This window comes from Calypte anna, chromosome 8 (assembly GCF_003957555.1).
Source record: "Calypte anna isolate BGI_N300 chromosome 8, bCalAnn1_v1.p, whole genome shotgun sequence".
Lineage (NCBI taxonomy): Eukaryota > Metazoa > Chordata > Aves > Apodiformes > Trochilidae > Calypte > Calypte anna.
The window spans coordinates 16,178,788-16,206,064 of record NC_044254.1 but is presented as its reverse complement, the minus strand read 5'-3'; the positions used below and the strand labels follow the sequence as shown (position 1 = coordinate 16,206,064).

The 27,277-nt window shown below is 38.5% G+C and overlaps 1 protein-coding gene across 1 annotated transcript in view; it reads right to left on the bottom strand.

The window, feature by feature from the left end:
* Positions 1–510: 510 nt before the first annotated feature.
* Positions 511–27,277, bottom strand: part of ZNHIT6 (zinc finger HIT-type containing 6) — a 32,122-nt gene continuing 5,355 nt past the window's right edge. The window contains exons 6-11 of the mRNA XM_030455362.1: positions 21,827–21,895; positions 20,974–20,996; positions 20,913–20,940; positions 20,315–20,395; positions 5,575–5,699; positions 511–1,410 (exon numbers count right to left, since the gene is read on the bottom strand). Coding sequence (XP_030311222.1) covers positions 1,325–1,410; positions 5,575–5,699; positions 20,315–20,395; positions 20,913–20,940; positions 20,974–20,996; positions 21,827–21,895 — 412 coding nt within the window. The 3' untranslated portion in view covers positions 511–1,324. The remainder of the gene's footprint in view (positions 1,411–5,574; positions 5,700–20,314; positions 20,396–20,912; positions 20,941–20,973; positions 20,997–21,826; positions 21,896–27,277) is intronic.

The following is a 27,277-nucleotide window of genomic DNA, read 5'->3' as shown; positions in this document are numbered from 1 at the left end:
TACTGTCACAGCCTCCTGTTGCCTCAACAAGTTCGTTCCTTCTTTCTGTTGTCCTTCTACCCATAATGTCAGCATTAGCAGGAAGAACACTTGTGAACAAAAAAAACCTTCATGGCCACTTGGTGTGCATCCCATGCCACCCCTTTTGTCACAAAGGTGCAAAGTCTCAAGCAGGAGACAGACTGGGGTAACAACAATGGCAACAGCAACCTCACACAGCTGTTCACAAAGCAATCATGTCCTTAACTTTACAAATCTTAGCTAGATCTTTGCAAAATGGCCTAAAAAGCCTCTGCTGAACCCCTAGAACTCCCCAGTGCAGGTGTGCAGAAGGGCCAAGCTGTCTCCCCCTGCTCACCAGCACCCACTGTTCTCATCCTCCAACAAATCCCACAGACACGGGGGACAGTGGTAACTGGTCTGGGATCTAGAAATATTCTCAGGAGTTAAAAGACTTCTGTTGTCAGCAGATAATACTGTACAGGACTTTCTTTAAGGTTTATTTGGTTTTAAGTAAGCAAATTCAGCTTATATTCCAGTAAATATTTACAATAGCCAGCTTCAGTAGGTAAACTGAGATGCAGAATACAAGCAGTGTTTAGAAGACCAATATGTCTGCACACCAGACATACACTCTATGTATCCATTCCTATTGATTTTACACCCCATGCTAATTTAGAAGACCATGGTAGATTAAACATATAGCAACATGCCACCCAGAAAACATGGTCTGGCCTGTCCCTCAGACATTCAACAAGGTGACACCAAATACGGAAAAAAAAAATTGTTCTGGGCACTCAAAATGTAACAAAAAAAGTCAAAGTAAAGATCATTTGCAGTGGGTCAGGAGGATAAAGAAATATTCTGAAAGAAAATTAATCTAGTGAAATGCCAGTGGGTTTTTCTCAGTAAGTTTAAGCATTATGGCTTATCCATATATATAATCTATGTATGAGTATGTGATAACTTAGAAATCACACACTAAGCTGTTAGGGTAAAAATAAAAAACATTGTAGAAACTAACTTGGAAACTTTAAATTTGGGTTACTCTGATTTATTAAAAATACATGGAAAAAAGAGTGCAATTAAACAAGAATATATCTTTTTCTGAAACCAGCAATTCCCAGTCTCTTTATTTACACCCCTAAACATGCATTCCTAAATTCTAAGACAGGCAGGTAGTTTGGAAGTGCTGCCTTTAGTGAGGGAAGCCAAACCAAACCTCTGAGAACTCACTTGTATAAAAAAGGATTTAATTAAATTAAAAGAACAACAACCAAAAAACCCCGAAAGGCTCATTCCACCTTCTTCTCTCAAAGAACCATCATGAACTGTCCCGAATTTCCCCTTCTTCCATAGATGAAAGGGATGAACTTTCACTGTCCGAGCTCTCTGCAGCTTCACTGGCATCTGAGGGTGTAGGACACAAAAAACAAACAAGTGATTAGTTTCACAATGTTGTTTGCTAAACAAACAGAAGCAGTTTTGTATCTCCTTTTCAAACTTCTCTGGAGGACAGCTACTTCCTAAGACATAACCAGTCTCATAACATGGGATAAACCCCTGAGCTCCTGGTTGCTGAAGGATAAAGCAAGACAATGCTGAGAATTGATTTTAGATTTTTAAATCTTGGAATTTTAGTCAAGTCGGTAAGCAGAGTATTTATCTCATGAAAAACTCTTTCTTCTCATCCACTAAGAATTTCAAATTGTTCTCTTGGCTTATTTACTTTAAATGTTATTTTCTGGGTTGCTACATATATATCACAACTGCACTAAATTATAAATTTATGCTTTTATGAGCATTTCAGCTAGGATGGGGAACTACTGAGAGATTCTAAATAGAAATGGAAAATTAAGATCATCATCCCTGTGCCCCTTTCATGTGTTCCAGCATCCCAAAGGTTGTGTTAAGTTGTGTGAATGCTTGACCTAAGACTGATGAGGTTAAAGCTGCACAATTACTTGTGCTTTATAACACAGCTTTTCTGTTCTACTGAAATGGTATCATGAAGCACTGATTTCTCAAATTGGTCTTCTTCACTCCAACACCCCGAGACTGCCAGAACCTACCCTGACCTCAGTCACCTTGTGGTGAAGTCACCAAATGCCACTGCCTGATGGCACTCAGGCAGCACAAAAATAAACTTCAGCAAAGTAGATTCACACTCTGCTCTCATTATTTTCAGAGTCTGATCCAACTGTGAATTTAAAGATGCTTTTAAGAATTCAGCATCAGGTGATACAACAGGGAATCGTTACTCAAAAGGAGCTGATGCAGTAAAGTTTCTGCCTTGTCAGGTTAAGTTCTAGAGCTCACAAACATGGGTAACACACAGGACTCTGTGTGCACCTGTACAGTTTCAGTGGAATTTGTCCAAGAAAATAAAAGCATTTCACCCAGACAAAGTGGAGGTCACATTTTGTCTACATTAAATCTAGTGTATAATCAATTAACATTTATATGCCAGATATGTACTGAGTAATGCACAAAGTAAGGGTTGTTTTTGCCCCTAAGTCCTGTGAAAGCTTCTATAATCCCCTACTATCTTCAGCCATGACTGACCTTGTATGCTGCAATCAGAGCACCTGTAGTTTTTGGTATAAGCAAGTCAAGCATCAAAATATCACACAAAAGAATGTGGAAAACTTCTGACTCACAGTGAATCTCAACAGAAAAATTTTAGCTTTAGTTTAGCCTGTTACAGTAAGCTCTATTTAACAGGAATAAAGATTGTTTTCAGCCAAAAAGAACCTATTTTTATGGTGTAGATAGCACTACCTATAAATTAAGATTGGCCAGTCCTTCCCACCTTAAAACTGTCTGCACAATTTCAAATCTGGATTTGAACATTTCAGTGCCAGTTTCCTTCCTCAATTCTTATTTTTATTTAAAAGTTTCAGCCAAAATACTTCAGCCACTTATGAGAACAAGTCTAAGACAAATAGGCTTTGTCCTTCTTAAATTCTGGCATCTCTTTTTGAAGCTGTCCAGCTCTAGCTCTCCCCCAGTCTTTGAGGACAGTGATGTGAATTGTAGGGAGGAATGGTGATCTTTTCCCAGGATGTGCCTGTTGTTGTGGCTATGAAAACTTGTCTCTCTTCTTCTTGGGGAAGGGGGTAGATCCAGCATTGCTCAGAAAAGAAACATCATTTTAGCAGGTGAATTTCCACAAGACTTTGTTTCTGGTTCTAGCCCAGGTGCTTTGAAAGCAGTCTCTGGCTGGCTCTGGTAGCTGAAGCCCCTGTGCTCTGGCAGACACCCTGCCAGATCTGCTCATCCATGTGGCAGCTGTTTGGCTGGAATGCCAAGGGGAGGTCAGCTGGACAGGCACTATGAGACAAATGTCCCTCTGGGTGCACACAGAGAAGGAAGGCAGAGAAGAAAGGCAGCATTGGCAGAGATAGGATAAGCAAGAGCAGGATGGATGGAATCAGAGGAGTGTGTGACTGCTACGAATAGCCATAGGTGCCAAGGAAACTGGACTGCAAGTAAGACAGGAGTAACTAGGGCATAAAGGTCACCTCCTGGGAGATGGGAGTGGACTCAAGCACCTTTCTGATTACAGCAGACTTCTCTTTGGAGAGTCTGGAGGTGAACCCAAGATTCCCACTCCTACCAATTCACTGTGAATAAAACCAGTAAAGCAAAATAAATACAGGGGGTTTCCTCCTTTATTCTTTAAAGATGCCACAGAAGAGTAGGACTGTTATCACCCTTCAAAAGTGATGCTTTGTCTTTCAATGGAGTAACAGAAACAAAAAAGCCTTCTTGTAGCACTTCACTCTTATGAGAGAAATCTCTAGCAACAACATGGTCCTAACCAAAATCAAGGTGGAAGTGTTAATATGTTAACTAAGAAGATGTACAAAATTATGATAAAAGTTGTGAAAATCATTTTATTTTTGACATTATCTATAATCTTTTTCTATGTTATACCCAAGACACCTCAACAGGGAGCTGTGTAATTGATTTATATGACACCTATGGAAAGTTTAGACAAAACACCAAAACCCCCCAACAGAAACAAACAAACAAACAATCAAAACAAATTAAGAATACTAATGGTTCTCAAAAAACAAAACAGTTGCCACTGTTCCCTGAATACCAGATTTGGGGATGGCTGCTAACTGAATGATCCCAGCAGCAGCAGAAGGTCACTGTCCTGAAGACATGCACTTGCACTGCCCTCTGACAGAGCTCTTGGTGCTTCCCCAGCTATAATGGCTCTCCCTGCTCTTATACTCTGCCTTTTACAGAACCATCTACTGCTGATTAATGTGGCAGCATGACCTCAAAATACAGTTGTTCAACCAACACTTATTGAATCTACACCCTTAAAAGCACAACCTCTCTCCTAGGTCAGGAGGCAACGATCACCATATTCACATATTAAGTTTATGAGTCAATCAACTGTAATTCCCCCCTGACATCTGAATCACAGGGTTGACTATGGAAAAGCAAGGGACCTAGATATAGAAATAACAGATGAACCGAAAGTACTTAATTTCCTTGTACTCCAGTATATGAATGTGCACTGCAAGGGTGAGTACCAGTGGACCTAGTAGCTCACAGAAGAGCTACTCCTACTTCATCCCCAGGCATGATGTGATGCTCTCAGGTACTGCAGAACACACTGCAAAAAAAGTTCCATGCCATTTCTTGGAGAGCTCCAATGGATCACTTAGTGTCACCTAACCACAACAGACACAACCTATGGAAATTTTTTATCACCAGTACAACATTCTCAGCCTCGTATTTATTCAGTTCAACTACATAGCTATAGAGGCTGATGGAGTTGCCGCAGAGAATCAGTAATTACGAATTTCAAAGCTTTAACTCAAGAGATCTGTAAAATCACAGACTGAGAAGTTTGGATTTTTTTAACAGTGAGTAGCTCAGGGAGTGAGACCCAAGGACCCTGATTCCCTGTACCAGCAGCTACAGAAAGTGAAGCTGGGACATGGACCCTTAATACTGAGAAGATAGACGGAAATTAACTTCAAAACTAAAATAAAAATTTCTGCTAGTTTACTCCAAGATTAAAGGTTTCCCTCAACTAAGTACTTTTCAAAAGGTAACCTTGTGCTTTTAGCTTACTCAGAAAGGTGCTTTACCATAATGATTTCTAATAACCATGCTGCATTTCAGAAATCTGTCCAATGTTAGCAGTTATGCTAGGAAATAATTGTGAATGATTCCTTTGCATGATTAGCAGGCTTGCTTAAAACTCACCTTCTCCAGACAGCTTAACTTTAACAAATACTGTCAAACTTTAGCAAAAATCTGAAGAGTTGTTCTACCTTAGTGGCTAAAAATATACTAAAAAAAAATAAAAATCAAGCACCAGTAAAGAAAGTTAGGAAGCACACATGCAAGTACATGAATGTAAGCCATCAGCCAGCAGTTTAAGACAGGATTCACAGCAGCTTTTTTATAGAAGTATTTTAGATTCAGAGGGAAATACAAGACATACTGCACATTCCTGGCATTATTAATAGGTGTATCCTTAATTATTTTTCATTTAACTAAAATATTTAACTAAAGCATAACAGGAAATAAATCTATGCTTACCTTGGCTAAGAACCACCATGTCATTCTTTAGCGTTTTCAAGACCACAAATAATGTTGGATATTCAATTATTATTTTGCCTTTCAAATTGTCCAGGAGGCTTCTACTGGCATCAAGTTCATTGTACCTTAAAAATAAGAGGGAAGTTTTATTTTGAATTTTAATACTACTACCAGGGACATAATTTACACTTTCTGGGGAGGAAAAACTCGTGGTAGTTCACAGGATTTTCAGATGAATTATTTTACATATCAAGTCTTGTTATCCAACTACATGATTTTTAAAAACTCTCCTTACATCTAAGCATAAGAACAAGAAAAGAATCAAATTTCTTCAAGGGGTTAAATGTTTGATGAACTCCTTATGAATATCTTTACCAAAACTTGGTTTAGACACCAGGTTATCAAAATGGATATATTTATAAAAATAATATTTTACATTAAATTTAACACTTATTATACTACATGTAAGTTTTAACACTACAGGTTTAATTTACGTGGTTATCAGTATACCTTATTTAGCACATTTGCTTATGAATCATCAGTGAAGTAGAGGGAAGGTGAAATACAAAGCGTATCTGAACAACTACTAAAGCAAAGGTATACCAAAAGCACTTGGACCTCTGATTTTTGTAGAAGTAAGGGCTCTGATATGCAGAACACTGGGAAAATAACTTCTAAAAGATGGTACAATATCCCCATTTATGCCTAAACAAATCTCTGCTTACATCACCATCTGTAAGAAACGCTCTGCAAACATCCCCACATCCCTGTGTGCTACAAGAGGTGCACGACTTGGACGTGCAGCCCTTTCCCAGAACCCTGGAGGGTGAAGCCAGGTATGTAACAATTGATGCCACAGTGCTACAAAGTCAACCAAGCATCTTCTTCAGAGTTATTTCTTAGAACTGTAAGATTCTCTCCCAGCTCTCTAACTGGAAACCTGGACATGTGATTTGAGGGAAAGGAAGGGATATATTTAAGCCATCTGTAAGAGAAACCACATTGCTTTCACTTGCTGTGACTGTGGCATCCAACATATGCTCCAACATTACTACACTGCAATCTGAGTTATGCAATTATTTCTCTACTTAGCATTATTAAATTACTACTAAGCTATTTTATCAGTTAAAGGCAAAACCAAAACACACTGGATAGTGAAGCACTCCCGTGGCTGCTCTACCTTCTCTGGTTATTAACTTATTATGCAGTTGAGGTTTTTTTTTTTGCCAAAACCATGACTGAATGGGTGAAGGAAATCATTTACTTTATGAGTTACAGTAATGTATGATTAGGAACAGTACATTAGAGGAGTCATCACACAAAAAGAATATTGAAGGTAAAACAAGATTTGACTTAGTGGGATTTAAGGGAAACTTAGTTTGAGCAAAAATGATTTCTCTCTAATATTTAACTTCTTTCATCATGAAAATATTTGGTTTCATGTTTCTCTCAAACCGAAGTAATTATGACCTCTTCTTACTGAAAGCCTTTAAAAGGGATAACAGTATGTTATATTTCTAATTGAATGAAAGCATTCATATCTTGTGGATTAACACACACGAACAGAAACATATTTACTGCTTTATTTACAGTACTCCAAATGCAAAGTATGGCAATACCTTTCCTTTGGCACGGATCTCAACACATTCTTTTCTGGTTAAGCAAACATTTACCACCAAGAGGCTAAAGTAATTCACATGCTACAATACATTTTCCATTATCTCATGTTTTAGACAAAACATCTTTAGCTTGGCATAAGATAAAACACTTGTACTTAAAACTATTTTATGATAGTAAATTACTGAAGTGTTAGATCACTGAGTCAGAGCTATATCTTTTTGGTTTTATAAGTTTATTGGTTGACAGTGACGGATAAAACACCTAATCTTTTAGTGCATAATGTGGGCTGTAAACTTCAGGGAGAATATGACAAAGGATCTTACTGCTTCTCTTTCTTAAACTTTACTGTTATTGTCTATGCTATCCAAAAGACCTCAGTCTACCACATTCCCTACTTTATACACAAGTGTAAGTTGAGGTTTTCTGCTAATCCACCTGCCAACCTCTTCCTTGACTGTGCATGCTTAAAAGATCTCAAAAGAAAATTAATACTTGTTACTCAATTCCAAAGTCAAACATTGGTTCCTGAGCCAGAATGATTTTCCAGGTTCTTTCCAAAAAGACTTTGTCATGATGAAAGCCTTCCCAATGTTATCCCAGAACTAGAACAACATCATACATCAGAGGGTGAACACAGACCCATGAGCAAAAGAAGATTGCTCTGTAAGCCTTTTACAGAAGCCTATATACACACACAATTTCAGTCTTCACTTAAGAAAAGACTAGACTTGGTTGGAGAAAAATGAAATTAAATGTCATGTTACAAGTCTTGTCTGTACTAATTATTAATAAGGATGAGCTGAGGATGTAAGGTTACATCAGGAGTCAAGTCCTACCATGTATATGCAGGGAAGTGGTTTCATCACAGGTATAAGGATAAAGGAGGGAGAAGCTAGCAGTCAAGTATCACCAGGTATTATTTTATCACCATTTTAACCTACTTGTTCTGTATCACTGGGACTGGGTAGCCTGCTCAGTAAGTACCCATAACAAGCTGCAGTCCTCTTCAGGCCCTTCCTTCACTGTGTACTTCAAGTGACAACCTGGCAAAATGAGTGATGTCCACTCTAAGTCTGCCCTGTCACATGCTCTAGGGCAAGTTGCAGGAACCAACTCGACTAAGGCTGTCATCCTGAACAAGTTCCTTCAGTTCTTCCTGACAGATGGATTTAAAGCTAACTCTGACTCCAAACAAACTGACTACTCTGGGAGAACCCCTGCCTGAACATCTCCTTTCCACATCTGTCTTTTAAACCCTGCCCGTGCTTCCTTTTTTCTCCCACAGCCCAGTTCATACAAACTGTCTACACACTGAAGTCTGATCCCTGTACTCAGACTTCTTTCTACCCTTCCCTCTCAGACTTCTTTGCTCCCTGGTACTTCCCACATATTTTCTCTCTCCCTTCCATACACTCCCTCCACCTCCTTGTTCAACATGCACCATCTAATAAAACACTTTCCTGATTATTTTCTTGCCCCAAGCCCATGTCATGAAACAAGAAATAGGCTTGGATTTCTTCTCATAGGATGACTCTATTTATAAGGACCACAAAGAGGCAATCTTGGCAGACAATAGCTTTTGATTTTAGCTGGAATGAAATAACAATAGCTTCTTTTTAAAGGACAAAAATTAAATAAAAATTCCCTGCCAGCAGGCAGTTTAAAAGCCTACAAAAATTGTGACAATTGAGAAAATTTAATGAGATTCAGCAATCCCACATCAGTCCCCATACAATCTGTTACATTTGCTCTATGAATGGCTTTGTTACATTCCATAAAACACTGGAATTAATGTGGCTCTGCACTTCTGATAGCATCTATGAGTTTCTATAAAGGAGAGTTTCACTATCTGTAGTTATTCCACCACCTTCCAGGAATTCAACAACTCAGTCTCCTAATCTGTATCCCACAGACAGGAATGCTGTATTAGGTCACTGCATCACAACAAGCTCCCCTCAAATGGAGCCCGTGGCTATCACTGCAGTGGCGTAACTTGTCTCCATGAATTCAGACAGCAGGAAATTCCCTGCTGATCAGGTTTTCCTGAATGTCATCTACAGGAACTTTTATTTTAATAATAATAAAGAAAAAATTGCCATCTGGAATTAAAGATAAATTGTAACCATGTTATTTCTTTAGCTGACTCTTCTAGACACTGCAGAGAGAACATACAAGTTTTAACCACCTAAATAACTGTAAATATGACTAAAACACGTATTTGTATAACAACGTTTGTCATTTTCCTGTGAGACCAACTAAAACACTTGTGTATATTTTAAACAAAGATGATTTTTCTTCCTAGAACTGAGTGGAAACATCAAGGTATTTACTTGGCATAATTCAGATACAATAAATAATGCTATCTATTTTGGTCCTGGTCCTAAAAATCCACAAACTTCTGCTAACCTATGTGAAGAATACAGATTTTTTCCTCCAAAGATGGTAGAGTTTCCAAGGTATCTCCATTTGTCTAGAAGAGAGGGAAGACAGGGTACAGCAGCATTTACAATCTATCCCAAGCACTTATTCTGAAGTGCAGCACAGCAAAGATAATAACTAACAGATGGACTTTCATTCCTAAGTGGTGAATAACCTCTTCGTGTGGTTATGATTTGGTGAACATGAAAGTAGTGAAATGCACCCTTGAACTAGGTATGAAAAGAAAGTTTTATGACAGAAAGTAAACACAATGTATTGAAATAATGTTTAATTTTTATATTTAACTTTGTCACTAGAATTCTGATAGTCTAGAAATGTCCCACAGTGAATTCTGTTAGTCTGTAGGTGTGAAAAAAATTAGAAAATTCAACAACCCACAAGCAGAGACCTTAGAAACAAAAAATAGAAATGATTTGTTATAACACTTCCCTTGTAACTACTTATTAGCAGCTGACCAGAGTAAGATGACTCTGATTCAACACTCTTTTAAGGAATGAGGACAGGGACCAAGAGCTCAAGTTAATATTTTACTATGAAAAAGAAAATGATACTACAGATTACAGAAATATTTTTAAATCTTCGAGCTCCTCCCTCTGCTCTTGGTCTATGCTACTTCTCCTGCTCTAGTATGTCCAGAAATGTTCACCAACCTTTCTTTCATACTGCTGATCCATGCACAGCTCAACCTGTGCCAATACAGACCACGTGGCCAATCACTTCCCAAGTCAGGTCCACATCTCCAAGTAACAATTCTACTTTTTTTTTTTTTTTTTTTTTTTTTCTTCTCAAGAACAGGAAGATTAGTACAAGAAGCCTTCTCTTATGAACTTCTGGACCACAAGTCCAGCTAGGAACCATCCAACAAAAGCACAGGAAGAAAACAGGGCAGCATACCAGGAAAGCAACTCAGACACCGTTGTTGTTTCCTTACTATAACTACATACAGAGAATACAGAAAGGCAGTGCAAATACCAAGAAACCCAAGCTGCTCTTCCTCTTCTTTGCCATATTTCGGCCACAGATCATCCTCAAACAAAGACTGTATTAAGACAATTTGTAATAATCTGTGGTCTTCTTTCAATTACAGGCCAGAAGAGGCCTCCACTTGCAAACTCTAAGAATTGCTGAAAACTAAAATGTAAAATGAGAAAACCCAAAACAAACAGAACCACAAAACCTCTTCTTAGAAACATATTTCAAGGAGTTAAAACATCCAGGTGAAGAGAACAGGAATGCAATTGATCACCTAAATTATTTGGCACAGTGGCAGATGTCCACAAAGGTTTAATGTTTTTTGTGGTTTGTTTTTTTTTTTTTCCCATTTTTACCCTAGAAAACATATCAAATGGCTAATGGAAATAAGAGATAAGCAATATAAGCCTACCAGAATGTAACCATAGAAGCACAAAGGCTTTCCTTGTTAAAACTTCTTGGGAGTGAGGAAATTGCATTAAGAGAAAAACACAGTAAAAGTTGTTAAATGACAATCATGGAAAAATGCATCAATTAATGGCAAAACACATACAGCAGGTAAAACACCAGTTACAACAGTTTAGTGGACTGAACATTAAGAGTGACTTGTTAAAAGGATTCAGGATGCACAGTAATGGCAATAAGACTAAGTGAAGTACAAACCATTCTGCATCTTTTAGTTACGAGACAAAGTATGAAGAAAACAGAGGGAAAATGTGAAACTAGTAAATGTCACTTTCTTGGATTCAGTAGAATACTGAAGTAAAGTGATACTGAATTTCAAGAAAGCAAATATTTTCCCCATCTCCTAAGACATAATGAAAAGAAGTAACAAAACAGCAGCAAATAAAGATGCTATAATTCAAAAGTGCATCACAGCAATGGTACTTTACACATACAGGAATTTCCTTACTTGGCAAGGCCAGGCAGCTTTACAAACTACTCAAAAGGTCAAGATTTACAGATCTTTAAGTGGTATAGAGTAGACATACTGAAAAAGGATATACCACTATCATAGGACTGGGATAAAGAAACAAAACAGTCTAATGAGATAACGAAACCAGAAAGCCTAAAGGGAACATAACATTTCGTAAGGGAAAAGTTATTAAAAAGGCAGTGGGTTGACTACTAAAGATGAATGCCTGAAGTTTCAAAAACTGAAAAGATATTAGCGTCAGCAGAGAAGTCAATATATGTAACCTTTACCATTTATAAGAAAGAATCATAGAATGGTTTGGATTGGAAGGGATCATCTGGTTCTGACCACCCTGCCATGGGCAGGGACACCCCCCACTAGACAAGGCTGCTTGAAGTCCTGTCCAATCTGGCCTTGAACACTTCCAGAGAGGGGGCACGATCATGGAGAATAACAACAAATGTAATAAATATACCTTAATTACAGTGTTTCTGTTACACAGCCTCATGAAACATTACTGTAAATTGTTTCAGAGGTGGGGGTATACCAAGGAATTACCAAGGGATGCAACGAAAACCTTTTCATACATCAAGTTCAGAAACTAACAGGTCAAATCTCATTTGACAACTTAAATTAACATAAATAAGCAGTGCATCGATAAAATAAACAAATATAAAACCGATGAGAAGCCAAGCCTTGTAAATTGGCAATACTTTTGTTATTACACTTGGGAACCTTCACTCCAAGATCAGGAAGAATTGATACTTTTGTAATTTCAGATCAACCTCAAAATTTAGCATATACTGAGACAGCCTGAATATCTCTAACACTCTATACTAAATTTGGGAAACAAATCCATAAACTTACACTTACTTGCATTGGAATCACAGCACCATAAACCTTACATTAAGGGGTTACTAACGCTTTACAATTAAAAGGAAAAGTTATGAAATAAAGAAAACAAATTATTTTCTTGGCAAACAAGCAGGAAGGTCAATTTCCTCCCTGGCAAGATTGAAACAATCAGTCCTAGCTCATTTCCATCAAGAAAGAGAAAAAACAGAGGGATTCCCCTTTGGCAGCATCAGCAGGAAATAACAGGTTTGCTCCTTCCTGACTGGAACATGAAGAGGTTCTCCTCTACTCTGCCTCTGTGAAAATGATGATTATGCTTCCACATTTCACAGTGCTGCAGTTTCCAAGTTCAGGCTATCACTTCAACTGCCCTCAAACATGAGTGAGTTTTTATCTTGGCTCGTAGAAGCCTTTTACTCCAGCCTCCCCATGCTGCCTGGTCTGCAAAATTGAGAGACACATCTAACTATAAGTCAACATCTTATTATTTATTTTTCTTCCAAGAAAGGAATTCTCTCTTTTCTTCAGAAAGATAGCTTAACAGCAACTCAGATACAGTTGAATTAAATCCCTCAATACATCTCACAATACTTACACCAGACTGGAATAGGACAGATGGTTTGAACACTGCTTTGTCTTTACATTTTTACCAGCTCCTTCCCCAGCCAAGGGACAACAGATGATTTAACAGTTTTTCTAACTGCAATCTTTCTTAGACTTCCTGGCCGGTCTTGCCTTCAAGTGAGTCTTATTTGCCCATGTTACACAGTACATGGACTTCCACGAAGGCACAGTATTTCCCATACTATGCATACATTACATAGTAATTTACATATACATATACATACAGGCAAGTTCCTGTGCTCCCTAGGAGAGCTGGTGGGCTGGAGGCAAGCTGCAAGATGTGTTCTTGAAACAGCCTTTCCTAGATGAGAAAGAGAGTGGAGAAAAATCTGCCTGTGCATAGGCTGGGTATTCTGCTTGCATGCTTCAAGTCTATCTTAAGATTCAGAAAGCTGCAGATCCGTACAGTTTTCTTTATATTTTAGAATTTGGGGCCTGCCTACCTGCTTTGCAAGCATGAAGGATCTTGGAAGATCTTCACCTCTGCCTGTGGTGCTTCTGGAACACCACTGGATTACTAGACAAGACAAAACACTGGCTGAAGGCACTTTCATTGTTATCTCATCCTCCACCTCTTTACTTACTCACATATTCCTCCTCCCTAAGTGGTCTGGATCTAACTTGCTCCAACAGAGCCTGCAGGATTTTGGAGCAGAGGCTATAATTTCAAACAAATCTTTGTGCAATAGATGTCTCAGTCAGCAACTCTCTAGCTGGGACACTGCAGAAACTCTAATGCCATGTCATTAATTATAAAACAGTTCATCCAAAAGAATTCAGCATGGGTTACAAAATGCTGGATTGTTACTTTAAAAAACAGGCGCCGACTGGTTCATAAAGGAATTCCTTCAAGAAAAAAAAATGAATGATTGCTCAAGATAGTAAGATGAACAAATCCTGGTTTTTGGGGGGAATCATTCCAAAAAACTTCTCAAAGGTCAAGCAGTTTGAGTCAGACATCATCAACATATAGCTATGCATGCTACAGACTCGCACCATATATATTTCTTTCTAGTTTTCTGCTTTTCATCGTGTCTAATAAGGGATCTCAATAAAAAATGTGTCAATAAGAAGGAAAAGTGGCTATTTTTACAGCAACAGCTGTGTGTCCTGGTATCTGCTGCTTTGCATCACTTTTGTCAGCAGAGAGACTGATGTTCAGACAAAGCAGAAGCAAGCGAAAAATTACACTGAAACGGCTACAATAGCAAAAACTGAAAGTCTGAAATGACTTACAAGAAAACATAACAAAGTGTTCAGTCTGGAAAGCTGAAGTTTTAAGAAAAAACCAGCACAAAACAAAAAGCAACACTCTGGGAAAAAACAGCAGCAAGGATTAATACACAGGAGCGCTGTGTTTAAGAAACAGACTACAGCCCAAACTCTATTTCCCCTACAACAGCTCAGCTTTGCCAGAGCCTGACTGCAGTTGTGAAGGGAAGAATGACTATTGTGAGCTTGCTCCCTGCTTTTATAAAGCTGGCAGAGCTGCTTTTGTGCCAGCTGCTGTGAGCTAGAGAGGAGTAATGAATTCTACTGTCAATCTTCTGCTGGCAGAGGTTAAAGCCAGCCCGGGGTCTGTTCCAACTCATGCCAAGGCCAGCAGTTCAGCCAGGGATTTGTACCCTTAATTTCTGTCTCACATATACCATGTACTACACAAACGTGAAGAGAAGTTGCTTCCTAAGGGAGACCAGAGAATCTTAAATAAATCAACCCACACTTTGCAACATATGCAAAAAATGGAGAGGAGGAAATAATGCTTGAAATGTGCCAATTCCTGTACACTTGTTTTGCTAGATGAAGTAGTATTTTTTAAATGAGGTCCTAACACAACGATAAAAAAAAATTGGATCCACGCATCACACTAGTAGCAGTGGGGTTTTTTGTGAAGTAACTAAGTTACATATGAAAAGCAAGAAAAAAGTCTATATATAAACTCTTGTTGGTTTACATGAAATTTTTTCACAAATGCTAATGCAGAATTAAGCACGCTAGGAAGATGGTATGAAAAAATAAGGAGAAAAATAACACTATCAATATCTGAGGCTATCTGCAACATATTTAAATGTAACAGTTTCTGATAATCTTAAAATCACTCCCAAAACAGGTACCTAAGATTTTTATTGACAGTGAATAAATAATCCAACACGAATACTACACTTAAAACAGTCTGGTTCATTACATGTATTTTATTCTTTGAATTCCAAGACAATTTTCTAGAAGTCTGGTGGCATATTTGCAGAGACTAAAGCAAAAAACTTACTTCATCTTCCTTAATCTATTACTGTGACTGCTGCAACCTTACTAATGTGATCTAACCCTTGGTTATTTAAAAAACAATAGATTACAAAAGAAAATTCTCTTTGAGCACTGAACTCAGTCATCCAAGGAAATAACTCTCATTTCTGCCCGCTGATCTTGAGACAGGGAAGTGCTCCAAAATTACTAACATCATCCAGACTTCTGGGAAGCAACTGAACTGGATCAGTGAAAGAGAAGTAAGTGTTCACACCATAAAGCAGTGGCATTTAGTAGAGAAGAATCTCTCATACTTGTTTAGCAGATTTTCTCCCCCGTGGAATTCACAAGAATTAAGTGGCACACATGCCAGTATTCTCATCTGCATCAGCCAGTGTCACCACAGAGAATAACAAGCCCCTTGATGTTGGAGCTGGTACAAAAATGCTTTTGGCATTTCTGGCCTTCTGAGTAATTGAAGCATGAGCTGCACCAGTACTACTGATACAAAAAACCCCAATGCTACAGCTGATTCTATAGGCATCATTGTAAGGAATGACAACAGGAAACCTAAAGGATACAGTCTGGTTCTACTCTGTACTTCAGCTTCCTGAAGGATGGGGTCCTCTGAAAGCAGAGGGCTTTGCAAAGCTTTCAAAACCAGACAAAATTTTGCAGGCATCTAAATATTCTGTTATTGCTTATGGATATTTTTCAAATCATATTCACATGCCATTCTATATAAATTAACAGGCAAAAAAGAAAACAACTACTTAAAGGACCTAACATTAATGTTTAAGAAACTATTGTATTTAATTCCATTAAACTTAACGTATGATTAAAGACAGGCAACTATCTAACTAGATTCATGCAAGACATTACTGAACTGAGTAACTCCACTTGTGTAGTTTAACCTTATTAAGTTGTTCTGGTTTTTGGTTTTTTTTTTTTTTACAAAAAACCCAATTCTCATCATTAACTTACTTTTAACAAATGTCAAGGGTGTGATGGACGTTTTTTGGTGGTTTGTTTCTGTTGTTTTTTGTTTTGTTACACAAAGCCTAATAAGGCAATTCTCAGGAAAATAAGGTGTGTTTCCCAAACCAGATTGTATAATTTGGCAGTTGCATCTTTTGTTTCCTTAGTGGAAAAACCAATACTCTTACCATATGAAGTCACTTTGAAGGCATCCCAAAGAACTAAAGACATTCAGGACACTAATTTATCCAGAAGAAAAGACTTCTTTATAAAAGAATGCAGACTGTAAAAATCATCCAAGAGGCAGCAGTTAAACCTTGGAATACTTAAAGCCAAGGAGAGAATGGACACCCACCACCAAGTAACTATTGCACAACAGGTGACAGAGGCGAGCCCCACCAAATGGAAAACTATTATAACCCACTGAAACACAGATTTTTTCCAACCCAAGGTTTTAAAGGAAGAAGAGATTTGTGTAACACTCATTTTTCAAACTCTTCTCCACAGTGTTCCTTATAAAGTAAGTGCAGTTAATGAGAAGACTATCAAGCAGTGTAACAGTCGCTGTGTTAAAGTGTCAGGAAGGGAGGACATGAGGGGAGATTACGCTTTAGGTTACTTCAAGTAATTATGACATACTACCAACTCATCCTGAAAGCAATTCTTACAAGCTGGTTTTAGAGGAGATGGAAAACTGAGGTTATCACAAAATTCTCCAAGAACTATAACCACTGATGATAACGGGTACCTAGCATCACGTTGTGGGGCAGTGATCCATGACACCTGTGCATCAGTGAATTTACCCAGTTGCTTTCTGAAGTTCTGCAAAACTACTGTGAGGAAGCAGAAATCTGTACTACAGAGCAAATTTTTATTTCTGGAGAAAGAAAGAAAGCCCAAAATATTTAAAACATTCTGCAAAGGACCTTCAAGCTAAAAGGGTCAGTGGCTATGAAACACAGAAACCCGCCAAAACTAAACCACAAACTCCTGCTGCATAAACAATTGCAGGAAATACTAAAATCCTTCTGTAACATACTTATCTTAAAACTAGAAGACTAAAATTTTATAACCCATAATAATCCTGCTTAGACATTCTCTGAAACACCACTATGCTTCCTCAGTAATACAAAATTGTAACTACAAAAAATATTTTTTTTCAAAAGGTTTTGCTAAGCCTAAAACCAACATCTGATTCAACAGTGTATGTTTACAGCCTCTCCATTATCCAGTGCCTGCAGAGAAGGAAGGGCAAAAGTAAAGTTTTGGATAACACAACACTGATGTAGACTATTAGCAGACTACACAAATCCCACTCCTCCAGTCTGCCCAGAGTGACAGAAGAGGATTTTTCCATACAGGACCATACAGCATAAAACCACGCAGAATAAAGTGGCACAGGATGGGAAGTTATTCTGGGCTGACAGTGGCACTTGAAGCTCCACAAACCAGAAGCTGACAGGTCCCCACTGCTAAGAGAAATGTGGAGAGAGAAACATGAGAGAGCTCTGCCTGCCCCCAGCTGAGGTTCCACCCTGAACACCAGGAAGCAGCAGTCCCATTTCAGTTGCAAGTACTTGCACTGCAGTTCCAGGTTCTGATTTATAGAATGACAGTCACAGACCTTAAAATAATTTAACTGAGCATGGGAGGAGAAGAAACAAAAATAAATTCTTACCTAACTGTAATGCAACTAGAGTAAAAACTGAAATTCCCTCATGGAGCCTTTGTCACAACTACTACAGTGGCACAACCGTGCTGAGACTGCCTGCTGGCAGAGACACAGCTTATGTCAACAGAAGATGCTTTTCTGCTGACATAGCAGTCCCACCATTTCAAACAAACTTTGTTCTTCCCTTTCAGAAGTGGAATTTTCTTTCAATATGCTGCTTCCTTGACCTGTCTGCACTGCCACAGCTGGGCCTGCTCCACCAACTTATATGAACACAGATTCACAACTTAAAATCACATTATTCCCAAGTGAAGAGTTGCATTCCTTAAGTCAAAAAAGTTTTCTATTTTCAGCTTCCTATGGTTCTTTTTAAACTTTACATTCTATAAGTAGGATAAATACTAATTAATTTGACTTTATTATAATTATTCCAGGAATACAGATGAAACACAAACTTAAGGATTTTTAAGTGTAGTCCTGAGATTTTTCTAAAAAGCTTCACAAAAAAGAATTCTCTCAACATATCTGTAAGCTAAGGAAGCATTATAAAGATTTCAGAAGAGGAGAATGATTAGGCAACAAAAGAAATTAAGAAGCCCAAGAACATTTTGATATTAAATTGATTTATTTCCAAGATTTTAAATGCAACTTACATACTATACTTCAGAAGATTAAAAGGTGAATTTACCTGCTATTATGAAAGTAATTTTTAATTCCTTTACAGAAAAAGAAATCAAAAAAAAAACCCAAGAACAAAAATGCCAGCTAAAAAGCCCACCAGTGTATAAATTACTCTATTTTAAAAACACAAATGCATACTCAATATTGCTGCTTGAATACTGCCTATCCAATCACATACTGCAGCAGTAAGATACTGAAATCACTTTCAGTTTTTGCTGCATTAAGTTCATTACTTGAGAAAAGTACGGGGGTTGTTCATGCTCTGGGAACCTGTCCTGAGTTCCACTAACAGACGAGTAAAAGAGTTTGTTACAATATTTTAAAAATGGAAAATTATTTCTGACCTCATTTCCCAGACCTGAGCTCTAGAAGGGCTCCTTTATGTGGGTGCAACAGCACATACAAGCTGTATGGGTTAAGTGCCTGTGCTGAACAGTCCCTCATGGAACATTGGGAAATACAGTAGGAAAATGGACAGAAAATGCAGAAGACTTCATCCGCCCAGGTGTTTCTGGAAGGGACTTTCCAGGGTAGCTCACAACACCAGCATTTCTAAATTTTCCCTCTGAAGAGCCAGAATTTGGATATTCTTTAATTTAACAGAAATCAGTCCAGACACTTTGCTTAAATCCAACAGGTTTCTAGCTGACAACTCTGATGGCAAATGTTAAAATCATGTCAAGTAATGATTGCAAAGAAGGAAACCAAATCAAACAAAAAACCCATGAGGAGTTTGGAGCTTGAATTTTGAAGTGAGCTACCCATTTTTGAATAGTGGTTACTGGGGGAAAATACAGCACAAACAGGAAGCCCAGTTACAACTAATATTTTTTTATATACCTTCTTTTCCCCCATTAGAAGTAATGTATCATGCTTCAGGGAAGCATATTATTCACATTTGTTACATTTGAAGAAAAGAATTTACTTTAAGAACCCTAACTAGGAATCACTGGTCAACCACAATAAGCTATGGTATTAAGCTGGTACATATCCTTCTCAGTAACAACGACAACAGGGTGGAGTAGCAGTATTTATACCAACCAAAAAACGTATTTCTTAAAAGTTTTGAAGTTAAAGATGGTTGTCTGTTCTGGAAACAAAGAAAACAATTCTGCACAGGTCTGAATTCTGGAGACTTAGAAGCCCACACCCAGGAATATGGAAACATGAAGAGTGATGAGCCACTAACTTTGAGAAAAATGTGCTTTTTCAAATGCTGTGACTCTATGCTGACAGGCAGGCATTTTTTGCTGCAGTGATTTAAAAAGACAGTTGGCCTCAACTACCACTTCAAGTCTCCTGGGGAGGTTAACATATCCACAGAGAAACTTGCAGAAAGGAATGGATGTCAGATTTCTGCTGGTCAATACAGTAATTCAGCATTTTAACTCAAACCTATATGCACTACAGATGTTGTTAGATTTGCACAGACCCCTGCTGAAGCAGCTGGGTACAGGCATACTCACTATACCACCAGCACAGCTCTGAGTGTCTGAGATTCTTAAATTGTCCAAGAATGAGTCAGCTGAATTTACTACTCAGTAACTACACAGAAATTTCAGTGTTGATATATTAAAGGACAAATACATTTTTTTCTAAATTTTAAACATGGCTGGTAATTACTAACGAAAGTGTAATCCATTAAGTTATGTAGTCACCATTTGTAATATTGAAGAATAACAAATATATTGTTTCTTCTTGCTGTTTTTACTAATAAGCAACAAACTGAAGAACCACCTTACCTGATGGAGTTTTGCTTCCTGTTTTCTATTTTCATTAAAATTTGTACATCTGACTGAGGAGACATTGTGTAGGTTTTTAATCTGTAAAAACAGAATATGCAACAGAGATGAAGAAAGCATCATGTACAATGACTGTTATTCCTATCATGCAAAACAGATGGTATCTTTTGCATGTCAGCAGCCAAAAGTATATTTCTTCATAAAGACTGTAATTTGCAACACACTAAGTATTTCCTATAAATGAGGGCTGTAATTACTAGTGTGTTTTTCTAATTACTCCAAACGAAAGGTTCATTGTCACCCCCACTGAGGTTAATTATGGTTACATTTTTATGATTACTGTTGCTTTATTTGATCTTTATGCCACAAGTCAATTTCTTAATCTTCTCCTGGTTTGAATTTGGTGGATGTACTCCAGGATAAGTTATTTGGTGAATGTTAGGATGGCTTTAATCACAGGAATTAGAGACATATTGCTGTCTGAGAACATAGACCTGCATGCTGGCAGTGCAGTTAGTTTAATCCATCTACTAAAAAACATTCCCTTCTTTTATTAGTGCATTATATGAACCTGGCAGAAAAGTTATTCAATACACACCTTTGACAAACTACAGGATCTGACTCCACTGGGATCAATGTATGGCTTAAAGGATATCAGCCCAGGGTTTTATCATCGGGCACCCTTTCACCAGAGACAAAAACCAAACACATGAGACATGGTCCATCATGCCACACAGAAATTTTACTCTCTGCGTCATTTGGAGGAAGCTGGATATTTGCATGCTACAGAGGCACAACTGAGCAGTTTATCAGAGGATCACAAAGCTGTATCAATACAGCACAGAGTTGACAGCTTTATCTCTATTTCAACACTGGGACTTCACTGGCATCTACAAGGAGTAAACAGATGTATAACTTTAGGTTCTAAATACGTGCGAGCAGAAACACACTGTTCCTACAGCCCTGGGAGTAAAACAAGGGGCAACTCCATCATGGCCTTCCTTCCCCAGCTTGGCAAAAGGGAGAGTATTGTCGTCCAGCTTAAAGCTTATTTTTGGGCCTTTGCTTGTCGGTGCCCGTCCTACAAAGGCCAGCGAAGGCAAACCATTTTCACTCTTTACAAAGGTCAGCTCCAAAGGCAGGTGAGGAGGGATGGCCAAAATCCTCCAAACATCTGCTCCATGGAGAACGAGAACATCTTATGTCGTTAGATAGACTACTTCACAAACATAACAGCTGCTCTGTTTTAACAGAGAAGAAAGGACTAGCAATCCAAAGTGTTTAACCCAATTTGCAAATCCCATCACTTTTCCAAAGAGGAAAGAAATTACCAACAACTTTTAAGGTTGTTTTAGTTTTTTTTTTCAATTTAAAATGCCCTTTTAATTAGAAAATAAATACTTTGAAGTTTCCCTTGTATAAATAGAAACAGGTCTAAAACTGGCGTCAAAATATTTTGCAGTTCAATTTCAGCAGACTAATTTTAACTTCATAAAAATCTGTTTTCTGTACCCTTTTAAAGTGTATTCAGCATGACAATGTGGAAATATCAGCTTCAAATGCCAGTAGAATTTTTTCTCCCTGAAAAGAAAAAGAAACATATATTCTTCTTAATGTTGGCACATAAACTACTACTTGTCTTTTCTACAACAAAGGTTGGCAGCCTACAACATGGGTACAGAAGAAAATACATAGTCAGGATTCTGAATGGCATTTTCAAAGAGTAAGAAAGGCACACAGTGAAGCTAGGATGCACTTTGAAAGAGCCCCTGCTCTCAGATCCTGATGAATTTCAAGTCCTCATGGGATAAAAATCTGTTCCTTACTATTACAGGTAAGGTATCACCAGTTAACTGAACAACAGCATTTCACATTTTAAAATAAGGAGTATCTTCTAGCTGACTTTCTACATATATAAATACTCTTTAATTTCAGAAAAGGAAACTGATTTTTTTGGCAAGTCATCCAGGACAGATTGCCAAACCTGTGCAACAGTTATAGCCAGAGGTCCCTAGCTGAGGGCAAGGTTCTACATAAATAGAAGACTCAACTTTTTACAGCAGTGATTACCTGCATAGAAAACGTGTTCTGGGTAGGAAGGGAAACTGCATTTTGGCATAATACAGGTAAGAGAAGTTGGAAAGAATAGATGTTTTACAGAAAGATCAGGTAGTTTTTGGTAGAAACCAAAATTGAATATCCATGTTCCCTTCCTCCAGTTTGTTTTAAGAGCCCCATTCTTCCTTTTCCAGTAGCATGAATTAACACCTGAGGAATAGAATTCTCTGAAGTATGTTTCCCTGCTGCAGTATCATCTTAATGAAAGGTAGGCATTACTTAGAGGATACTTCACTAGTTAGGAAATCTCATTTTTGCCTTTTTACTCATCTTGCAGAAACACTGCTGAAGTCACTATTGACTTAAGACAAAGTGTTTTTTCCATTATTGCTTCCAAATTCTGTTTATGCTGAGTGTACAAATGTCCTGAGAAAAAGGATTGTGTAAAAGGTGGGGTACATGCATGGTCCTTTTGTTCCTGGTTTTAGAATTTTACACTCAAAGACAATAGTGAAGATATGGAAGAGGAAGGAGGCAACTACGACCATTTTAATAGTATCAAAGGCACCAGACATCTATGTGAAGCACAAGAACATCTAATGTACTCCTCCCTTTTTTTGTTGTTTTAATTTTAAATTTTTAATGCTGCTTAAGACCTATGAATCATTAATATCCAGGATAATCCCTGTCAGTTATGCAAAGGATTTTAGTGCTTACAATTAAAAGTAAACAGTATTGTTCCAACATGTTAACTTGTTTATTCAGGCAGATGAAACACTACCCAACAGGCTCTGTCTGGCTGCAGAGACAAATGTTACATTCATCCAGCAGCAAAACAGTAAACAAGGTGGCTTAACCATGGTTAACTATGACACCAACTTTAAATGCAAGCAGCCACAGAAGGAGGTTAGATATCAATAGCATTATGTGAACCAGTTCTATTAACCTTGCATTAACCAAGCTTTGTTTCCTCTCTCAGCCATATGTTTAATTCCTGGCACTTACAATGGCATGTATTAATTCAGAACACCTTCTCAAGGAGATTTTAGTGAAAAGTTGGTAATCTTCAGGCACAGAATAGGGTCAACCATCATTAGCTGCAGAAAACACTAATGATGGGCACATTGATTAAAAATACATGTAAGGGACTGTTCAGATGAGGTTTTGATATATGTTATCAATTTAAAACAGGGCTTTCTAGCATTTGCATTTAACTATTCATTTTCCACTTTTTTTTTTTCTAACAGGTTCATGTTCATCTTCTCTAAGCGACCAACCTTTCCTGTGATAGGGACTTTCAGCCGCAGCAATGGAGTACTGCAGATCTTTCCTCTCCCAGGTGGAAACAGACCAAACCCTAACACAGTGCACAGGAACATGTGGCCTCTGGGGATGTCTCTAACACAGGCACTTGAAAAAAAATGTTTCAGAAGTACTTCCATTTATCTGCTGTTAGAAATGTTGTCTTCAGGAATGGATGCCCACACAGCACATTCTGATTTCACATTCAAGACCAGTCCCCTGTGGGCTCACTGAGGCAGGCTCAGCTCCTCACTGCAGCTGTACAAGCCAGTTTAACAGGGTTCTTTTAAGACTTTTGCATTCCTTCCCCCTTCCAGGCACAATGTAGTCTATCGAATATAGCACAGAAAGAGCTATGAATCAGGGAGCCTCAACACTGAAGTTAAAAATATCATACCTTGTCAGAAAGTTTCACTCGGAAAAATGTTGATTTTTTTTCAGCATGCTAATACTGAAACTGCAGTTAATTACTTCATTTCCCTTCAAAGTACTCTCACCTGAAAGTACTGAAAGTTACTTACTGAAAGTAACCTTCAAAGCTGACTAAAAGGAAACACAGATTAAGACCTGGTAGAAGGAAGGGAGGAAAAAGCTTAGAATTGGGGTAGCCTCATACTCTTCACTGTACAATCAAGTCCTGAAAAACAACCTGCTGGATGCCTGCTATTAAAGTGAAGCATCCTTCACCATCACTGATCCCTGCCCAGTTACAGAACTTGGTGGCATTGGTAGATGCTATCAAAGCTGCTTCACAAAAGTTCTGATTAAAATGAGATATCCTGGCTCCACATCTCACTGACTTCATTTTCCATGATGGCTCACTGGGGCAGTATTTCCTTCAAATACAAATGACATGCACCATGCTTATTCTCTAAATGATAAGGGTTAATTGAGTGAGGCATCTGCTATTGGGTAATGGCTCAGTGCATGCAGTGTTCCATGCTGCTCAGCTCCCATGGAACACCACTCCATGGTTTTCAGGAATACCAAGGCACTGACTATAACACTACCAAATGGCAGAGATCTGGATGAGGGTCAAGTCAGTAATAGCAGCATCAGAGCCCATCCCTGCATTGCTTGGCTGCACATCCTATTCCAGGTAATTCAGAAGCATGGAAGATGATCAGAGGGAAAGAGAAGCAAAGCACCTCTTCCCCTGATCGAGATACAGCTGCAAATTATGTTCAGAACTGCACAGACTGTTATGCAATTAGTGCTGCTCTAAAGCAAGTTAACTGACTCCTTTTCATTTCTCCTAAAACTTAAAATATTTTCTATAACCAACTGTAATTTTCAGAGAGCTACATGTAAGTAATTTTTAAATATTTTACAGGAACAACTGAATTTTTATTTGTGATGTTTTGATTTTATTTCTGCTGCTGTCAAATCAAAATCCTGGATTTCATGTACAAACAGAAAAAAACTGGACTACTTCTACTGAGAGATGGTATGTTTCCTAGCTACAGTAAACAGCAAGACAACCAATGAAGAAACTGAAGAGCACTCCCTTTGTAACACATATGGTCTGCTACCAAGAGGCCTCCCAAGAGCAGGAGATGTTACTAATCATGTGTTGCAATAATTAAATGTGCTGGGCTTCAACTGAGAATTCTCAACAACTGAGTAAATCAAAGAGACACCATCAATGCAGAGTAACCCAAACCAAAGTAATAATCTTAAAAGAACCAAACTACTGTCCTCTAACTTCTACAAATAAAGATTATTACCATCAGATATACTATGAAAATGAAAAATTTCAGTTGCTAAAAAAAGAAGAAAAAAAAAAAATTAGTAAGTCCAGGTACAGAACTCAGTTAGTAGTCATCTTCACATGGGGATGTTCTGAAAAGCTACTGATTCACTGAAATGCATCAACATCCTGCTCTCTGATTACTCCAGAGTAGCATTCCTGTGCCTGGGAACTTACTTTTGACAGGTTGTAAAAAGAAAGCAAATTGAAGTGCGAAGTAACAACTACATTCAAGTGTAACAGCTCCAACAGTTTAACAACAGCCAAAAACCTGGCTCAGACAGATCTTTGGTAAATTCTCAAGATCAGCAACACTTCCAACAATTAATTTTAATTATCCCTGACTAGCTAAGCATTAGAGTTGATGATTTAGGGCTTTCAAATGTACTTCAGAGTAGTTTCTGTAAGATTAATACATCTCTAAAAATATGCTAATCTCTAATGTCCACATTACATTTGATCTCAGAATTAAATTAAAGAAGACAGAGAATGAAAGTGATTCCTCCTTCTCCCCCATATATAATCTGATCAAATGTTCCCAAGCTGCAGGCATGCCTTCCATCAGCTGGGGAGACTTGCAGCCCTCTGGCCCCTCTTGGCTGGGAGGAGAGGTAAGAAGGAGATGCCTGAGAGATGCTGCACAGGCAGCAGGGAAGGGAGCTGGGTGGAGATGTTTTTAACAGTGCAAGGATGAGGGAGGGTCAGAGCAGGGCAGCACAGACTGCAAAGCTGAGGGAGCTGCACTGCCCTATTTCAACTTTCTCAAACAGCTGTCATCAGCCTCCTGCTGAGGAAACCAGGAGCCACCGGGAATTGTGAGCTCCTTCCCCTCTTCCCATCTGTCCTGCTGGCTGGAACTCCCCAGCTACTGCCAGCTCTAATCCTGGGGAGATTCTCCATCCCCTTCCCAAAGGCTCCCTATCCCAGCAGGCCACCTCAACACAGTGTCCAGAAGGGAACAACAATTTCTGTTGGGAAACAAGGGCACCACGGGAAAGCAAGGGTGAAGCAGCACATGGTTAAAAAGGGCACCTGGTGAATAAGGAAACCCAACCCACCCCAAGGCTGATGTCCCGTGAGTTCACACACTGGACTCAGACTACTTTCTTATCACCCTTCTTTATCTACATATTGAACACTGCCAGGCAGTCTGGTCACCAGAATGCCCAGCACTGGCACACATGCTTTTACAACACTGAATTTAGCAAACAAACTAATGGAAACCAGGAAATTGTCTGTTTTACACATCCAAACAACTACTGATCTGACCTCCAGAGCTGGCAGGGGCAGGGGATGACACAAGAATACATCTTGTACTTCCTAGCTTTGGATTACTCTCGTTCCTGCTTGTACAGCCTAAAGCTTGGCTCACATGGAGAACGTGAAGAGGACATCAGAGAAGGCTGCTCTCAGCTTTCCACGCACATATGTTGAGCAGCTTCCAACTTACACCCTCTGGAGCAACCCCTCTACAAATCCCAACTGCAGAAAAGAATGAGAGGGGTTCAGACCTACACAAGAGCAGACACACCAGACCCTGACCACTGTCAGGAGTTAAGCTCATATAACAGAACTATTTTCACAGCTTTACCTCATTTGAATGCAATATTCAAACAAAACTTATGGGTGTCATGAAGTTACATGGGATAGGTGTTAAACAGCTGACACACACTGGTTCTGTCAAACCTGAGGTTTGATTCCTCAGGAACCTATTTAAGGTGAGTAAGCAAAGCATGCCAATTAAAAAGAAAAAACAAAAAACCAAGCACGCAAAAACCCCCCAGCAATGAACAAACAAACAACCCCCCAAAAAACAAACTCCAAAAACCAACCCCAAAACTAAAGGTTGATAT